This window comes from Fukomys damarensis, unplaced genomic scaffold, assembly GCF_012274545.1.
Source record: "Fukomys damarensis isolate Sample0158 unplaced genomic scaffold, DMR_v1.0_HiC HiC_scaffold_11, whole genome shotgun sequence".
Taxonomy (NCBI): domain Eukaryota; kingdom Metazoa; phylum Chordata; class Mammalia; order Rodentia; family Bathyergidae; genus Fukomys; species Fukomys damarensis.
Window position 1 is genome coordinate 37,052,932 of NW_022900923.1, and position 19,980 is coordinate 37,072,911.

The 19,980-nt window shown below is 37.2% G+C and overlaps 1 protein-coding gene across 1 annotated transcript in view; it reads left to right on the plus strand.

Annotated features, from left to right (window-relative positions):
- Crb1 (crumbs cell polarity complex component 1) overlaps positions 1 to 19,980 on the plus strand; it is a 143,132-nt gene that overhangs the window by 74,191 nt on the left and 48,961 nt on the right. The window contains 4 exon segments of the mRNA XM_010635413.3: positions 11,310 to 11,987; positions 11,989 to 12,268; positions 17,377 to 17,924; positions 19,785 to 19,950. Of these exon segments, the coding sequence (XP_010633715.1) occupies positions 11,310 to 11,987; positions 11,989 to 12,268; positions 17,377 to 17,924; positions 19,785 to 19,950 (1,672 nt within the window).

Below are 19,980 nucleotides of genomic sequence, written 5' to 3' on the forward strand. Positions count from 1 at the left end.
CATATTATAATTCTATTTTAAAATTTCTTGTGGAATCATTGTTCCATTACCGTTTTCTATGTACATTAACCATGAACAAGGATTTTAATTTTTCCTTATCCTTATGTTTTCATTATTAAAATACGTGTCAAGAAAAAATACATTTTACAATTTTTTGTGAGACGTGGTCTGGCTGTGTTGCACATGCTGGACTTAAATTCTTGAGTTCAAATGATCCTCCCCCCTCAGCCCCCTGTGTGGCTGAGATTACAGACCTGTGCCACCTTGTCTGGTTCAAGAATGTATTTTATTCCTAGTATTTACAAATCAATATGGATATATATTTTAATGCATTTCACTAAGAAAATTCACAAATGCTGATATTAAAGTTATATATGCTAACATTTAATAATACATATGTGTTATTTTATTGATTTTGTTAATTTTCAGTCAAATTCTTTCTTTTTTTTTCTAGCTGACAAAATACAAGTATTGTGGACCTGTTTGCTTATTATTTTCTATACAGAAATAATGTCAATATTTTTTCTTTGTGTATTCCAATGTTTAATTTTTTTAATAAAAATTGTGCCCATTCTATCTTTTATTTCACTGAAGATTTGCTAAACTTTTTAAATCTAAGATTTGGTCTTTCCATCAGTTTTGGAATTTCTTAGCCATTGACTTTTACAATATTGCCTTTTTTCTTTTTCCTTTATTGTAGTCTCCTACACCTCGATCTGACAGACATTCATTTATACAACTATGTTTCCCATAACTTTTAACAGCTGTTTTTAACCTTCTTGTCTCTTTAGCTGTATCCTGGAATTTTTCTTTTCAGACCTACCCTCCTGTTCAGTAATTCTGTTGTGATCTGTGCATAATCTGTTATTTAATTCACAATCAATTGCTTCCATCAGCAGTTATATTTTTTATTTCTACAAGTTCTTATTTTTTATCTTTTGAAAGTCTTTTGATCCTCTATTTTATTTTCAAATTCTTTGTTTTCATATTTCTTAACTAAATGATAATATGACCACATACATTTTAATTTTTATAATCCTTGTTCTCTCTGATTCATATGCAAATACTAAATGTTGTAAGCTCATATTCTATGGAATTTTGTTTTGAGATTATTTGATGCTTGGGCTTAACTTTTGCCTGAGTGCCTGAAATCCACTCTAAATTTTTGCTCTGTGTTTTCTTTTCAAGTTATATAATAGTCTGAATTCAGTATCAACACAAAAATGTGCATTACTAATTATGAATTGTCAGGGACATTTAATTTTAATTAATCAAAGCCAAAACAAATACCTATCACCACAACTTCATGCCACTGGGTAATTTTTAATCTATTGTATACATTCAATGTGTGATCATGTAGCATTTGCAACTGTATAGAGAGGTCTTAGAACTGATTTTTCACTGTATGTGTACTACAAAGACATCTATCGCCCTTAATAGATAAAAAGAGAGAGAAAGATTCTAGACTTCACCATAAAGATTCATCAGCTACTCCCAAAGCAATGCCAGCTTTTAAAAGGTGTGCTTTATATTTTAGTCTAGCATTAGATATACGATGTCAGGAAAGACTTTATCTTGTTACCAAAGTCTGTAGTTCACCCAATTATCAGTACCCCAAATCACGTTAATTCTGTAGTCTCTTTCAGTATGAAAATTTCCTTATTTTTGCATCATACTCTTTAATTTATCTTCTGGTTTATCTGAGATGAGTATAATCCATTCTGTATTTTTGTTCTTGCCTAATTAGTTACCACCTTAGAGTATTATTAAATTTTCAGTTTGAATGCCACTTATAAATCTTTGCCTTTTACTGGTGAATTTAACCATGTATATTTATTTTTATAACATTTGTTTTATCTAGCTTATATTGTCTCATTTTTTGTTTCATTGATTTTTAAATTATTTTTTGCATGTTTTCTTTTGGCATTAGTCTGTGGATTTTTATTTTAACTGGTAGTTTAGATTTGCCCTGTTTGGGTTTCATTAAACTATCTATATTTATAAACTTAGGTTTTAAAAATATTTTAACCTGGGTAATATCAAGATCATAATTAAATCATATTATTTTGGTCCTCAATGTATGAGACAGCAAAAGATGCATGTTTTAAAAATAAATCTACCTGCTCTCTATGATACTGGTATTTGTTAACACAGTCATGATTAAGGGAACAGATTATTATGCAACTGTTTTTATATTTTGAAATTCCAATTTTAGAGAATAACCTTGGACATCTGTTGAAATTTTAGACCACACTTGAAAAACACTTAAAGTGATTTGAGGCACTTCTAAAAATGCAAATCCGGTTCTAATTTATGGAATCTATGATTCTAAGGATATATCTGAAGAATCCACATTTTAAAATAAAACTCCCCACACCTGGCCATTTTAAGATATTAAGATATAAGGACTCACTGCTACGAATTACCTGTCCAGCAAATAAAATAGCAATAAATGATAAAATATTGCTTATATTTTCAAATACTTCATAGACATATAATGTCCACTCATTTATGCTCTAGAGATCTAGGAATAGCAGTTCACAAACCTTGCATTGTGTAAAAGCTAGAGCTCTCTTCCAATGCCTTAGGCTCTTTATGCATGAGAAAAGATCAAATGCTTGTTTATTTCAACTTTGGAAATTGATGCAGTAATGTACGTAACTAAAAATACATACAAATTGTTATCAGTGTATAGTACAGTATAAGCATAAAACACAGCACCACATTATGTAATGTATTATATACTAGAAGCAAAATGCAATGACACATTCAGACTTAAAAGTCTTACCATGCAGTTTCGAAAAACAAATCACTATGTTGCACAATACACAGCAGTAGAATGCAGTCTAGACTGGGGGCATCTGCTCGGAAGTTCCAGGATAAAGATGAGTTAGAGTTAGGGAAACCTTCTCGTCAGGGTAAGAACTAATTGAGCTGAGCCCTGGAAGGAAACTTGGACTTTTGAAGAAGTGGGGAGAGAGGAAAAACTGACTGTGTTTTAATTTTTATTCTACTTAAATATGTTTTAATACAGACCATTGATGGAGGGGAAAGTGGAAAAGTAATGCTGGGAAATAAATAAAATCCAGATTGTAGAGGGCCTTGAATGTCAGGCAGGCCTTACCAGACCAGTAATTTACCTGGCCTTTGACATTATTTTGTAGCTGTGCAGAATGAAAATATTAATAAATTTGTGCGAAATGACAACCAGCACTACTAAAGAATGTAAAGCCAATTCTTACTATAACAGAAAGAAAGCAAACATTACTTGAAATAGCAACACATCCAACCCAATACAAAGCAGGTTTTTGTAATTCACCATAACTTGAGTGTTTAATCATTCATTTTTGACAGGAGGAGGGAAAAAAGAACTAAGCAAGAGCAGAGCCGTTTCTGATGATTTACTGATCAAAGCCAATTAGAATAGTTCTGGTTGAACTGGGTTGAGTTTCTCTGAAATTACTTTTCAAAGTAACATCAACAACAGTGAGCATGTGCAATGCTGAGCTTTCTTATGCATTAGTCCATAAAATAACTAAAAAAAAAAATCACTCACCAATACCCACAGTGTCAGTGTGACTTTTGAAGTGTAAAATCAAGGGATACGTAGAACTGAAACACAAAGCTCTTTCATTTGAAGATGTCAGAATATTTTTCCAAACAATGGACTGAATAAAACCTTTCTCTGGGTTCAGTATTTTCTTAAATCTGGGCTATAAAATGGTTTTGACCAAATATCAGGTCTACAGAATTTGTGTATTTATCTCTGTATCATAATTTCAAACTAGTGTGATGATAAAGGACCAAAGGAACAAAATGATGGATACCAGAAATAATCCCAAGTTTTATGTTGTACATAAAAATAAATTCTTATTATATCAAACAAGTCGCTGACTCCATGTTTTTCTGGTATCATTAAGGATAGTGAAAATCTAAATAAAAGAGCTTCGGACCTACCACATGTTTAAGTCTTATGAAAAAAAAAACAGTTTTACTTTAATCACCTCTCATTAAAATATATTTCACTTTTTTTATATTTTTGGATAAAAATGTGGTAGACAATGTTGTATGTTGGTGACTTATATACTGATTACTGTCCTGTACTGTTTAGAGGTTGGTTTTTGCTCCTTTTTGAAATATCCTAAGTGGCTATGTTTTTGTACTATTTTATGCCAGTGCATCATATTATTTGGCTCCAAGGTACCACACTGTAGAGAAAAAAGGCTCATCTCAGGTGTTAAGCGCTTTAGGTACGGACCACAAGCTGGTTCACGTCATCACCTGTGAAATGAAGCTAGTGATACACTTTCCATCACTTACTGATGTGATTAAATGGCCACGGAGGCAGAGCCTTACTATAATCAAGGCCTTGCACACATTTCGGCCTCAGTATCAGTACCGTCACTCACGTTCACTGCCCAGCTCTCAGCTGTCATTTCTCCTGGCCAAAAATACTCACTTTCCTTTGTTGATTCCATTCCACTGCAAGTTGAGATATTTTATGGTCAAGCTTATTTTAGTCACGTCTAAAAATACGAAATAACAAAGTAGGCCCTGAGAAAACAGTCAATTTGACAACCTCCATATTTAAACCCAGAATTTTAATTTATTTGTTGGTCTGCTTATTTATTTTTACTAGCACATTCTGGTGGCCTTAGTGACTTCTCTGCTGGAGCTACCTACATACAATCTCCACAAGTCTTCCGGTCTCTCCTTTCAGGAAAAGTTAAATGAAAACGTCACTAATCACTCTTAAGTATTTCTCAAACATCAAACATATTTAAATTATTCTGCTCCATCAAATTAAATGGCAGTGGATTTCAGAGGAGTAGAACACGGTTATTGGAAGTGAAGTCTGAGACTGCTACAGAAGTGCAGTCGTCCCTCGGCCTTCGGCAGATCTGGATCCAGGACCTAAGGCGATACCGAAGTACACAAATGCTCGGGTCATTTACGTCAAGGGTGTACACCCTTCTGCGTTGTTTAAATCACCTCTGGGATGCTTACAGGACCTATACCATAGAAACATTATGTACATGGCTGTTACACTGGACAGTTGGCAGAATAATGCATGACAGGAAGAAAATCTGTACCCGTTCATTTCTGATACAATTTCTCAACAAATATTTTGGATCCGAAGTTGGTTGAATCTGTACATGCAGCTCGTTGGAGCCACAGAAGGCTGACTCAGTTAATGGAATCTCCTACTCTTTATTTCTAATTTTTAAAAATCTCCTTTCCTCTCCCTGCATAAGTCAATAGATTTGACATTTCTGTGAATTTCTTAACGGCTCTTCAAAAGCAACACACAAAAAAATTAAAACAAAAAAGCAACCGTATTTTCATTGTGAACAAAAGTAAAATCAAAACCTAATTTTTCATAATGAAAGCTGCCCAAAGTGACAATCTGTATTTAGATTCCTCAGAACTCATATTCCAAAGTAACATTGCCCACGTCCAGGGTTGTGATCGTATTAGCAATCAGCACGTGTTAAGCGGGGATTGGAGCTAAGAATACAAGGCGTCTGCCTGGTAAGTGGCACATTTGAGTCTTAGGCTAAGCCCCGCCAAGCAGTGTGGAGGGATGGGTCAGAGGCTCGCTAGCCCAGAGGAACAGAGAGAGACTGAAAACCAAGCCCAGACTTTTGGAAATGGTACATCGGAAACTGGGTCTGTCGACCTAGGAGCTTGGGTTTTTTTGTTTTATTTTTTGCCAGAAACATGTTTGGAGCCGGAATACATTGTTTTCATGTTGTAATGGTGATGCTCGTAGGTAAACTGTTCTTGTTCTTTGTTATTGCTTATATAAGATAATCGGCCTGGTCTTTTGAGTGTTAGGATGTTTAGTTAGCTACTAATGTATAATGTTTTCATGTGGTATTATGATCATATGAGAGGTACAAGTTTTCAATAAGGAAGAGTGACTGTGTTTGTACATTGAACCTTGGTTTTTATATCATCTTTGTATGTCTTTGTAGAAATAACATTCTTCCAGATATTTCATTTTCTATGACTTCAATAATGTGAAGATTATGCCAGAAGTCACTTTCATAATCAATGGCATTTACATTTAACTGTAAAGTTCATATTCTTTTTACCCACTGACATAATTTATTCTGATTAATATATGAGGTATACAAAAGAGCACAAATTTTCACTAACAAGGTTATTTTTAAATACAATATTACCATAGAATTACAAGCTGTTTCAGCTAAAACAATTTTAGAAATATAAAGAAATAATTCTTAAATTGACTTGAAATAAATAGAAATAGCAACATTTACTTGTCTACCCTATACTATATGCACTTATATATAAACAATATGTAGTCAACTAAAATACCAAAGTAAGAACAGAGAATGCACCAATAATCTTATAAATATTGCCTAATATTTTTATTTTGATTGACAGAAGATCTTTTTTCTTTTCCCGACCAATCATATAACTAATGAAAGAAGTTTTGATCTGGTTTCCCACTTTTAGGAACCTTTACTAGGTTTGTCAAATAAAACTCCCTGCTTTACTTTACCATGGAGATGTTTAATAGGAATCGCTACCACGTGCATTTGTATTTTGACTAACTATAACTGAAAGGAAATACACATCCTATTTTAGGTCCAAATAAGCTTATGTGTGGAAGATTTTAATAGCTGCCTGGCATGTCTTCCTGTCCGTAGTTCCTTTTTACTTCACTCTATTATATTTCCCTGCGGGACTGCTCTTTATGAGAAACCATATTGGTCTTCTGTTCAACAAGGAGCCCAGTATTCCCCACTGTCAGAAAATAAAGTAGTAAACACATAAAAATAAAACAATAAAACTTTGTAAGTTCCCAGACCTCCAAATTGCCTGCATGTAACCTTTCTGACTTGATTTTCCTACATAAATCCTCCATGCCAACCTCATGATTCATCATCACCTCTAAATGCCCTAAGTTTTCCATTGAGGAGCGTTTCGTTTATTCGCTTATTTGTACATACAGCAATGCTTTTGTCCTTCTGATTCACACTGAAACACATTAAATTGCATCTCCATAAAACTTTCCCAAGCCAGCCTGAAGAGAGAAGGCAGAGTCCCTTGCCTAGTGTTGCCACACGGTTCACTCAGACCCACTCTGTAATGCGTGGTGATACTTCTTCAGTACTGCCTTAATTTACACTGTCATTTAATCTTTCACAAATGTGTCTTGCTTCTTTAAATTCCCTGACGCCAGAGACGAGTTGTTACTCCACGTTATACACAGAACTTTATGCGTAATCGGTATTTGTTTATTGACTTAGGTTTTCAGACTGAGCTTTCATAGCTAAAGATTTATCAGTACTTTTTTCTCAAAGTCTTTTCCCTAATTTCTAAACATTTTCTATTTTTACTCTAAAATCTTTTCTACACCAATTGGGAGTCTACTGTTTACAATGTATTTCATAAATATGCACTTCGTTATTCCACTATATTGTAACCATTTTGAGACCAGTTCTGTTCCTCCTTTGTATCTCCTGTTATACCCTGTGAGGGTCAAACATAGGGTAGGTATTTTGTAAATTTGAGAAAATGGTGAATTGAACTTCCAACTAAAGGGCCAAGGTGTTTTTGCTGTCAGGAACCAAAGCAAGTTATAAGAGACATGATGCAGAATGTAACAATAAACGCAGATAATAGGTCTCCGGCTTTGAAACGTGTATCTTTATCTCGAAGGTATGTGAAGTTCCTGGAGAGGCAGTGGAAGCATTGGGTGTATAAAGAGTTTTCTCTGGAAAGAAACCCTGCTGTGTTACAAGTTGTACAGCTCCCTCATGTTTCCAGCCGAAAGCTGCATTTCAGCTCCAAGCAGAGTGACAGTGGGTGCAAGGACAGTTTCAGTGTCATCTAAACTTAGGATGAGGAGAGAATCATTAACTTAGATTCCTTGAGGAATCTAAAGATGAAAGACTGTGGTTCATAATCCAAGGCGGAGGGGGAGGCAGCAGTCAGTGGTCCGTGTAAAAGGGAACTTCCAGCCGGCCTGTGTCGGATGAGGGAGGGCTGACGGAGACAGTAGGTGAAGAAAAGTAAACGCCAACAAACCAGTGGCTGTGGCTGAAGGAGCAGGGAAAGTGGGAGCAGGCGGTCTGCCTTACAGGTCCCTGGAGTAAGTCTTCTCTAGAGGCTCCAGGTAACTTAGAAAAATCAACCGTAAAGGCCTTCCAGACTCAGAGGACATGGAGCATCACCAGGCAGGCCACAGCTTCCCAAAGCTCTTTCTTCGTCACTTCTCCACAGACTCTAGTTTTCTGGGATCCAGATCACTTGCAAGTGAGTATGGAGTAAAAGTGTGGACAAACGGGAAACAAGGGCAGAGGCCTGCCAAGTCTTCCCCTCTAGACAGCTTAACGTTGGCCTAGCAGACAAAGAAAGAGAATTTATTTAGTTTTAAATCGCACTCAGACATATTTTTGTGACTGGCTATTTTAATTATTGTGAGTTTTTCAAAATTTATTATGAATCTATTATCTAACAATAATTATAAAATTCATACAGTCTTCTGGAGATTTTATCCAGAGAGGAAAAAAAATCTCCACTCCATTAATTATGCTAACTAGAGTCCCTTTGACTATAACTTATGAGCTGTTCAGTATTCCTCTTAATTAAACAATGATTGATTATTTTTTGTTTTCAAAATCCTATAAAAATTAAAGCAAAATATCTTCTAATAAAAAGTTTAAGCTCTTCACGAAGTCAGTTAAAAGAAACTTGCATTTCATTTAAATGAAACGTTCCTTTAAAATTAAGCTGTACCTGTGATTTTCATGTAAGCTCTCTCTAAGGGTGAGTAAGTAACAGAATAATTCACTTCAGTTCTATCCCTTCTATTTGTCAACTGTTTTAAAACTAGAGCTGTACAGACACTATGGGAGACACTGGAGAGGATTATAGTAACTTCGCTACTTGCACAGAACTTAAGTTTGAATTAACAAAGGTTGTATCAAAGTAGCTTTCATATCGGAAGATATCAGTACAATAGGATCCAACCGAGGGTCGAAGTATGTGTCACATTAATGGAGGTGCACAGTGAAAGATTAACCCTGATTAAATGGATCTGAGGACATACACAATAAGAGTGCTTGTCAGATCAAACTATAGGAATTATAAAATATTTATTATGTTAGAAAAATCATCATTCATTTAAAAAATTAATTACCAAATGCCAAATATGAGCAAGCACTAAGCAAGTATCAAATATATTAATGAATAAAATGGACATTTTTTCCTTCTCACATGGACCTCACAATCTAATGAGATTCTAGACTATTATGCTGTCTATATAAATATTTTGATAAACAAAATTATCCAGTTTATGGGCTACCTATGTCTGCACTTTCTAGATTGACTCTTTCAATGACCACAGCACTATTCAAATTTTTTCAATATGGGGTAATTCTTTTGGTTGTTATTCTTAGTAATGGCAGAAACTTACAGAGAATTTACTATATACTAATGTGATGAGCATAGTACATGATTTAATTCACTTAATCTTTTTAAAAGACTTGTGATATAAATACTAGTATTGACCCCGTTTTATAGATGAGGAACTTGAGAAACAGAAAGTCAACCTGCTCAAGATCACATAACACTGTCGGGATAGGATCCTTGCTATGGTTTAGAACTAAAACGTGCCACTCAAACCCACGTGTTCAGAGGTTGGGCTTTAAGTGGTTGGATCATGAAGGCTCTAACTTCATCATCGTATCTTCCCAAGAGATGAGACCAGAGTTTCACGGCAGTGTTAGAAGGTGATGGAAGCAGAGTGGGGCTGAAATGAACGGAGCAGATTATGCGGTTGTGATTATGGGGACTACATTTGGCCCCAGTCCCTTCCTCCCTGGATCTTTCCCTTTATGCCCATTTCCTGGTTCTCATGAGATAAGCAGCTTCTATCTTATCATGGGTCTAAATGCAATGGAGTCAGAAAACCCTGGACTCAGCCTCTGAAACTGTGAGACAAAATAGACCTTCCCTCCTCTGAGTTATTCTCAAGTATTTTAACACAAGAGAAACCTAACACAAGTGTTTTGACTAAATTTTTAAAAACATACATTTGCCCCCAGAGTTCAGTGGGAAAAATAAGACACACGAACTAGTAAAACAATAAACAAGAGGGCTGGGGATTTAGGTCAGTGGTGCTGTTGCCTGCCTTGCAAGCGAAAGGTCCCAAGTTCGATCCCCAGTACCAAAAATAAACAAACAAACAAGAATGGACTAAGTTATCAGTTAAAAGAACAGTGTTGCACTGGATTTTTAAAATTTAATTTGTTTAGGATCACATCGTACAAGCGCTTGGCAAGTTAGATTTTGAACTTTCTAAACTTCAATTTCTTCTGGGAAAAAGAACTCAGAATATCTGCCTTCAAACTTCAGATACTATGGTGAGTGCAAGGATAATAGTGTAGATAAAGATGTTGGGGAAAACACACTGTTCCACATATTAGAAAATTTTTTTACTATTTATTCATTTGAATTTACCATCTCTCTTATAGTATTATATCTCTGGTATTTCTGCTCATTGTTTGATGAAATAAATTCTTTGTTTTTGTTTTTTTGTTTTATTTTGGTACTGGGGATCGAACTCAGGACCACGAGCTTGCCAGGCAGGCAGGTGTGGTGCCCCTTAGGTACATCTCTGGCCCTGATGAAATAAATTCTAATAATTCTCTTTTAGATATCTTTCTTTGACTATGAATTAGGGAAGAAAAAATTAAAGTGTGAAGTCAAAATTAGAAGCAGGAATTTGTTGTGAGATTTGATCTGATTTTATCTGGAATTGTCTGGAGAAGAGGGAACTGGGGTCTTCCTGTCACCTTAAAACCTGTATATGGTAAGAAATGTTGAATTTATACCTGGAAAACTTTGGTTTTGGAATTATGGAAAAGTACAAAACAGAAGGCAAAAGTACCACTCTGTAATAGAATAGAGTGAAATAGCAGGATAACAAAAGTCCACAGTTATGTAATCATTTGTATCTAGGAGCATTGCTAGGAGAAAAGTTTCTTCTTTCCATTTTTATGACATTTAGTGTAAGGCGTGTTTGGCAATGTTAGATTGAACCACTCACTGTAATTAACAGTATTTCTAGTGGATGAATTCAAAGTCTGCTGTGACTGCTCTTCTCTGTGCAACATGGATGCAATGATACAATTGATTTTGGTTTTCCTCAAGAAATATATTCCATTACAGTCCTAAGCCAACTCTGTGCTTCTGGAAGATAACACATAAAATTGTGTGGTTTCTATTTATGATCTGAATATGCATGATTTTCACTTATTGTTCCTTACTTAACAGGGATTCATTGTGAAGAAGACATCAATGAATGTTTCTTAAAGCCTTGCCAAAATGGCGGTACCTGTGAGAACTTGCCTGGAAATTACACTTGTCATTGCTCATTTGATAACATTTCTAGAACATATTATGGAGGCCAAGACTGTTCTGAGGTTCTCTTGGGCTGCACACATCACCAATGTCTAAATAATGGAATTTGCATCCCTCACTTCCAAAACGGCCAACATGGATTCAGCTGCCTGTGTCCGCCTGGCTATACTGGGTCACTATGTGAAACTCTCACCACACTTTCATTCGAGGGCAGTGGCTTCCTGTGGGTCACAAGTGGCTTGCATTCAAGCCACGGCTCAGTTTGTAGCACTGCCTTCAAGTTTCAGACTGTTCAGTCCATGGCACTTCTACTTTTCCGGGGTGACAGAGACACGTTTGCAAAGCTGGAGCTCTTAAGAGGCCACATTCACTTATCAATTCAAGATCGTAATCGGTCAAAGGTGCTTCTGAACATTTCTCACAGCACCAGCCATGGGGAGTGGCACTCGGTGGAGGTGATATTTGCAGAGGCTGTGACCCTTTCTTTAATGGACAACTCCTGTAAGGAGAAATGCATCATTAGAGCTCCTTCTCCATTTGAAAGCTATCGATCCATATGTGCTTTTCAGAACTCTTTTTTGGGTGGTTTTACCATCGGAAATGACCGGAGGTGATGTTACACTTAGCATCTATGATATAGCATTCACACCTTCATTTTTAGGCTGTCTCCAAGACATTAAATTTGATTCAAATCATGTTACCCTGGAGAACATTTCATCCAATGTGTCATTAAATATCAAGGCAGGCTGCATGAGAAAGGATTGGTGTGAAAGTCAACCTTGTCAAAATAGAGGACGCTGCATCAACTTGTGGCTTGGCTACCGGTGTGACTGCTACAGGCCGTACGCAGGCCCCACCTGTCTGAGAGGTGAGAGAAAGCTGAGCTCCCAGGAGGGCTGTGCCTCTGGGCGGAGCAACACAAAGACAGACAGCCTGCTTCTTTCTGTTATGAAACATAATGTCCCCGTGCGATTTATGCTGCTATTTGTTCACTAGTGAGGAAAGAAAAGAAAGGAAGTGTTGTGTATTAACTTTGAGTGAGTTCATAGGACATCTGAGTGAAACTCAGAAGTAAAAAAAAAAAAAACAAATAAAAACAGCAGATAGCCCCTGTCCAAATTGATTTTCATCTTGGTGTTGACAACATGCTCTTAGAAATTTTACCATGTGTTACATATCAGAGATTTATTGTAAATCTTTTTTTTAAAGGAGAATCTTTTAGACAAAAAAGGGCTGCTACAGACTAAACTAGTCAGTGCCACATACTAGCAGAGTATCTGTACTTGTAGATTCTTGGTAAATATTCACGTCTTTGCTCTCTTTTCTATGCAATTAATCCTTGTCCCAAAATCAGCAGTTTATAAATTTACAAACCACCAATTTTATTCAAAGGCATCATCTCCGGGACTGCCTGGGGAAAACAAATAGATGTCTCAAGAAAAATAAAAGAAAGTGAAACTCTGTAAATGCCATAAATGAATTGATCTGATTTCTCTAGCAAGTCATACTTTGAAATGTATTTCAGAGTCTTTTATTTTGAACATCATTGCAAAGATAGCTGCTGATAGTGATCAATATCTACTCGTATTATTATTATTATTATTGTTATTATTATTGTCACACATTGAAAAAAACCTGAGAGGTTATTATAATTGACTGCTTTGAAGTTCAGCTCTAATTTACTCCAAGATTTCAGAACAACTTGAAGTAGGACAACATCTGGTAAATAGTCTTCTCTGCTTTATATAAAGTAAAATTAAAACCAGTCTTAGCCCATACCCTACTCCATGCTCAAATGGCTAAGAATTATTAGAAACTATTCACGAGTTTCTCCCTGACCACAATATTCATTACAAATCATGGACCTGTTTGACAATGAAGTATGACATCTACTCACTCTATGCAATATTTTAAATGGAATGGCAAGTTGTTTTGTGATTTTTTTTTTTTAAAGGAGAAAAGGGGAAATTGTGCTGAGGCAGTGGTTCACTTTTTGAAGAAAAATTTAATTGACCCAAGGCAATATTTTTACTACATATACAAAATAACAAACAGATGCTGACTTATTTTGACTGGCTTCCAGATGCAGTGACCCATGAGGTTAATACTGACCACGGTGATACTAACTGTCCCAGTAAATATGTTCAAGAGATGCCAGCCAAGTGTGCTCTGGTTTTCTTTAGTTTATTTTACCCAACTTGGAAAATTGTGAACTTTTAAAACCAAGTTCTTGAATTGGTTACACTTCCTTACTGCCTCCAGTACCCCTATATAATTTGAAACTATTTAACCCCCCCCAAGAATGTTTGGCTTTAAGAAATTATAGAGAGTGAGTTTTGTAAAATCTTTTCTTTCTGAAAATTCTTCGGATAAATTTAAGAGCAGTTCCATTTTTCATATCACTTCTTGGTCATGAAACCAAAATATTCTGCATTGGCTGTTATCTACGAAGAATGTTTTCCTGGAGTCTGTTCCCACTATAAAGCATGCTGCAGTGCAGTAATGAGAACTTGGAGCCACTGTTTCTGCACAGGTATATTCAAGAGGGAGGAGATGTTCTAAAAAACGCAAAGACAAACTTCACCCAAATCATGATTTGGGCACAGTGTTTCCCGATCATGGTACATACTGCAAGGAACAAGTAAAGCAGGATTGGACATTTAGTTAGTTGATTAAACACAAAAGATGCAGGGATTTCCAGTATTTTGAACTTGACCTGTTAAAATCGCCCAGGCTCTCAAGCAGGACAGTTCTGGGAAAGGTTTCCCTAAGAACTACCCACAGAACTGTCTGTGAGGTTATCTCAGAGTGTCTTGTGTTGACTGCATACAGAAACGTGAAGTTTCTGAGATAATTATTCAGATTTCTCATCTACCTTTTACACTCTGAAAAAATGTTTGGCTTATGAAAGCAACCTACATATGCTTTACCTTCTGTTTTACACCCAGGCTTTGGGAATTTTATATAGAAGACGCTTCATTCTGTGATTGAACTTTTTACACTACTGTACCTGCCTACTGTAGTGTCCAAACCTCTGCTTAGAGATCTTCGTGAACACAGAACTCAGTCTATCCTGGGGAAAAAAATACCAAATAGTTCCTCTCATATATTTAAATGAAATATGATTTATATGATCTCTTTCTCATTTACCATATTTTAATTCTTGAAGATGTTCTTATAAATTCTAACATTTCTTCTTGAGAATATTTATGTGTTTGAAAAGGAGTGTCTTGTTCTAGGCAAGCCTTCACTTCTATCACGCTACACACCCCCGCGGCTTCTGCTGTTCCCACAAGGCAGTCTTCAGACCCTTCCGTACCTGCTTGCTGGCTTTGGAATACAGTTGCTTATCTGTCTTCTTTCTAAAATATGCTGTCTGGGTGTCCTTGGTGATAAAGAGTGACACTGGATCATAACCTCTCTTATTCTATACAGTGTGCCTCTGCTTTGCAGCTTAATATTACCCCGATTTTCTGGCAGTCCTATCATGCGGTTGCTTTACTGTGAGTCATTTTCACCCATGATGTGGCAGAATATTGTTTCTCCCACCCTGTGTCCATGCGGCACATTTAGATCTAAGTGTCTTTTATTTATTCTCATTAAATTTCGTCTCGTATTCCATCAACCATTAAAACTTGTCGAAATTGTTTTTCACTTTCTATGCTACTCATCTTTGGGACCTGTCACTGGCATGTCTGAGGAGCATTCCTTCCAGGGCCACGGCTGAGTCCGCTGTGGCTTCGGGTGTTTCTAAAGTCAGGTAGCACATCACACACTCTGACTACCACCTGCTTGTGATTTCCCAAGATTAGGATTACCAGAGAGTCGGGATTTCAAGGAACAGAGAAAAAAGTTCTGTGTTCTGCCTTTTAATCTGGAGCCACAGAGTGATGCTGCAGGCATCGTATGATGACCGGCAGGGCTTCCTCTCCCGGAGGTTGATTCTGTGGACATCCTCAAACCTCAAGGGCTTCAAGAGCCAAATTTTCTTATTAAGCATTTTATCTCATATGAAAGTACTGCGGTGTATTCAAAAATGTTAACCTTTTCCAAGGTGCTGTTTTATCTAACAGTACACTTTGAAAACTACCTGTACTTGCCTAAAGCAGGTGGTCTTGAAATGAAGATTCAATATGCAATGTTCCTGTTGGAAGTCAAGTCAAGAGTTCTGACAAACGAGGCTGTTTATGAAGGGGGGACTTCAGGTTGCCCAAGCAAGTTTCACCATAGTTCAGCTAAACGAAAATATGTCTTACCTTGTGCCCACGTTTCAGCTGGACCATGTGATGACATTTAAGTGTAAAAGAATAGGATTTCTGATTATGACTGAGATGTGAAGACCTGAAGATGACAATCTTTTTAAGACATGATCTTGCCAAGTTCATTGATGATCCCTAGGTTGCAAAATTTAACGGTCAACTCTCGGCCCTTTCTTTCCTGGCCACTCAGTAACTGTTCACAGAGTTGAACACCTTATTCCCCTGAGAACTCTTTCCCCCTTATGCTTCTGGGCCATTCCTGTCTCAGGGTTCTCCTCTTGTCTTCCTGGCTGCCCCTCCATCTCCTTTGCTTCCAACTGTATGGTGTTGTACCTCTTCTGTTCTGTCTTTATATTCGTTCTCATAATCTTAGTCTTGTCGCTTGAAGTCCCTTACATGCACTGAAAATTCCCAAGTTATCAACTCAGAACATCTTCCCTGAACCTCTGTGTCAACTAGCAATTAGTCACCCCCACAAGGATATCTTCTAAGGCGTCTCAAACTAATATGAACTCCCGCCCATGCCCAGTGTGTCCCTGTACTTTTCTTCTTCATCTCTACAAATCCTCACCTCTTCAAGGTGTCTAGGTGTTTGGGCCAAAATATCTTGTTTGTTCTAGAAAATCCTACTGGCGCTACCTTCAAACTATTTTGAGAACCTGATCACATCTCACCACCCCACACGACCACTGTACTAAGTCATCATCATTTGTCACTTGAATTACTACAGTTCTGTCCCTATTTTCTTTGGTTTTTGCACAAATGTCATTTTCTGAGTCAGTTCTTTCCTGACTACTCCATTTAAAATTACAACTCCACCTCTTAATCTTCCTATTTGCTTTCTCTTTCTAATTTGTCTTATGCCAAGTGTTACCACCTTGCATACTATATAGTTTGCTTCTTTGTCTGGTGTGTCTTTCCTTTACTCGAATACAGCATAAACTTCCTAAGGTGAGAATATTTATTCCCACTATATCACCAAATATTATGTCAAATGACATTTTTTCACATCGCAGGAGTCCTTTGGAGATGATGCCCATGGATACTATTGCCACAGCCATATAATCCTGACTCTTCTGACCACAGGAAATGCTGGATGGGTTCAGTAGATTGTTTTCTCCCTGTTTCTCTCTCTACAGTGCCTCTCCTCCTTCCCAACTCGGACCACAAAAGAGTCCTCTTCTCCCTTTATTCAGTGCCATATCTTTTATTATGAGGGCTTCATCTCTGAGGATGATTTCCTACTCTCATTCTGAATTTCTGTCCTTTACCAAAAATCCTTGGCTTTCATGACACATCGGCTTCACGTCTTCCAAATGGCACACAGGACTTCCTGAAAGAGCCAGCCTGCAGATGGTACCTGAAATACTCTTGCCCTAAAATTTCTTCTAGGACATTGCGTTATCAGGTGTCTGACATTTCACCATATAAGGTCCAGTATTTTATGGCAGTGAGGGGGAAGTTCTTTAGTTTATCAGTAAAGAAATATTTTGGTTTTTGCTTAATGAACCTCAACCATAAAGTATAAACCAAAATGCAGTTAGTTTAACTCAGAAGCTCAGAAAAATGAGGCCAAATTGTTATTATATTGAATCATTCTATCCTGAGCTTGAAAACGCATGAGCGTATGTCTGTAAAATGTTCATGTTCTGTCCCTTCTTACTTTTGAGGCTTAAGATGTTTCTTTTATTATTTCCTCCCAATTTCAACACGGAAGAGTACATGGCAGGCAGATTTGGCCAAGACGACTCTACCAGATATGCTGTCTTTAAGGTGGAAGAGAATTACGGACAGAACTTCAGCCTCTCCATGTTTGTGCGAACACAGAGACCGTCAGGCTTCCTTCTATCTTTGGAAAACAGCACTTATCACTACATTCGTGTCTGGCTAGAGTGTGGCAGATTAGCATTGCTGACTCCGGGTGCTCCAAAATTCCTAGTAAAATTGGTTCTAAATGATGGAAATGTCCACTTAATATCTCTGAAAATCAAGCCAAGTAAAATTGAACTGTATCAGTCTTCACAAATGCTAGGATTGATTTCTGCTTCTATGTGGAAAATCCAAAAGGGAGATGTCATCAACATTGGTGGCCTGCCTAACAGGCAACAGGCCGAAGTTAATGGTGGGTCCTTCAAAGGCTGTATCCAAGATGTAAGGTTTAACAGCCAGAAACTGGAATTCTTCCCAGATTCAACAAACAATGCATCTCACCATCCAGTTCTTGTCAACGTGATCCAAGGTTGTCCTGGAGACAGTGTTTGCAAGGTAGGATTATTCATATAGCTAGGTACGTATTGTATGCTAAATTACTGTTTTATGAAATATATAACTCATTAAAACAATTCTTTGTAAACAATGTCACAAAGATGCTGTCACTAACGCACCAAAGGATAGCATTCTGTCTATATGTTCCCAGACAAACAGGGATTTACACTGAGACGTAAAAAGACAGCCTTGTGCTGGTGTCCTGGTGCATTTGACAAGCAAACTAGCTCCAGTTACATGGTTCCCTCCAGCAATCAGGACACTTCACAAGAAGAATGTCTTAATTCCTAGACTCTAATGGCATCCAAAGTTTTAACTGAACTCTTTTGGGGAGGTCTCTTTATCTTGAATGCCCAGCTCTTGTTGTTTTAAACTTTTATTAAGTCAAAAGGATTTTTTAAAAATCTGAAAGGTAATTTGGATTTGAAATCCTCTGAAATATAATTTTCAGAGCCCTTTTTTACTTCACTTCATTCGTATCCTCTTCTAAGAGGTTCTTTAAATGCATAAAACTGTCAGCTCTGCAGGAGTTTTCAAAGGAAACAGAGGAACTTACTGAGCTGAACATTTGTTGAGCTCCAAATATTATTGTACCCTACACAGAGTCCTAAATATACACAAATGAATCACTGCGACATTATTTTGCAAACATTTCTCATGTACCCAGCACTACTCCACAAGTATTAACCCTTTTAGTTCTGTTCCAGGACAACTGTATAAAAGAGGCATTGCTATCACTCTCTATGTTATTTACAGACAAAGAAACTGAAATTTAGAAAGGTTATGTCAGGCTAGGGTGTAGCTCAGCAGTAGAGTACATGCTCAGCATGCACATGACCCTTATTTAGACCCAGTACAAACAAAACAAACACCAAGAATAACAGGTTTATGTAACCAGCCTACATCACGTTAATAGCAGACCAGCGAAAAATAGTGTCTAGGCTTTAAGATTTCTTTTTGTTTTATTTTGATGCTACTTTTTAAGGGACTTTGGAAGAACTGAAATAATAATCATATGTCTCTGATTCATAGGCAAAGCCAACAAGGAGAGAGGGCATTGAATTGGGACCCAGAGCAATTAGGCACCAAGCTTCATTATTTTGCTTCTTTATAGGACCTTCAGCAGTTGGAAGGACATCAGCATCTTCATCAGTAAAAACAGGAGTAATAATTCCTACCTCATGCGATAGCGCAGGTGAAAGTGCTTGTTATGGTTTGGGTCTAGCTGTCCCCCCAAAACCTCATGTGGTCATAGGCTGGATCTAGAGTGTGTAAAGCTGGAATTGATTCATGTTGCAACTCTAAACTCAAGGGCACTAGGATTAAGGGTGAGAGTGCTACCCACTCTAAGTAGTCTGGATAAGATAAAAGGGGCAGAGAGAGGCTGTTAATTCTCGTTACCTTTGCTGCCTTGTGTGTGTGTCATGTTGTTTCTGCTCTGCATTGGAGAGGACTGATTATGGACTGAAACCTCTACAAACCGTAAGCCAAATAAACCCCTTTCCCTCTAACTTTGGGTGTCTGGTATCTTGTCTCGGCAAACAGAGAAATGTGACTAACACAGTGCTAAATAATTTGTAAATCAGAGAACACTGTTACACTTCAAAGATCTTTCTTGTGTTATAGGTTGATTTTATATTTTCTCTCTCTTTTTTCTCTCCTCACCTCCGTCATTCATTTCCAAGCTTCTCCTTTAGAAAAGTCAGTTTCATTTGATACAATTAAGTGCCTATCAAAGTTTACCATCTAAAGGTGTGGGGAGATTGGTATTTTAAAACAACAGATGCATGCTCTCGCTCTTCATATTTCCATGGGTATTTTCTAGTGCTCTTTCAAGCCTGTGATTTCTCTTCTGCTCAGTCCAACCCCTGCCGCAATGGTGGTGTCTGCTATTCCTTGTGGGAAGACTTCTTCTGTGCCTGCCCTGTGAACACAGCTGGGAGAGGCTGTGAGGAAGTAAAGTGGTGTGATTTCAGTCCATGTCCTCCCAGCGCCCACTGCCAACTGGTGTCCCAAGGCTTTGAATGTAGGTGAAGTTCAAGACTATCATCCATCC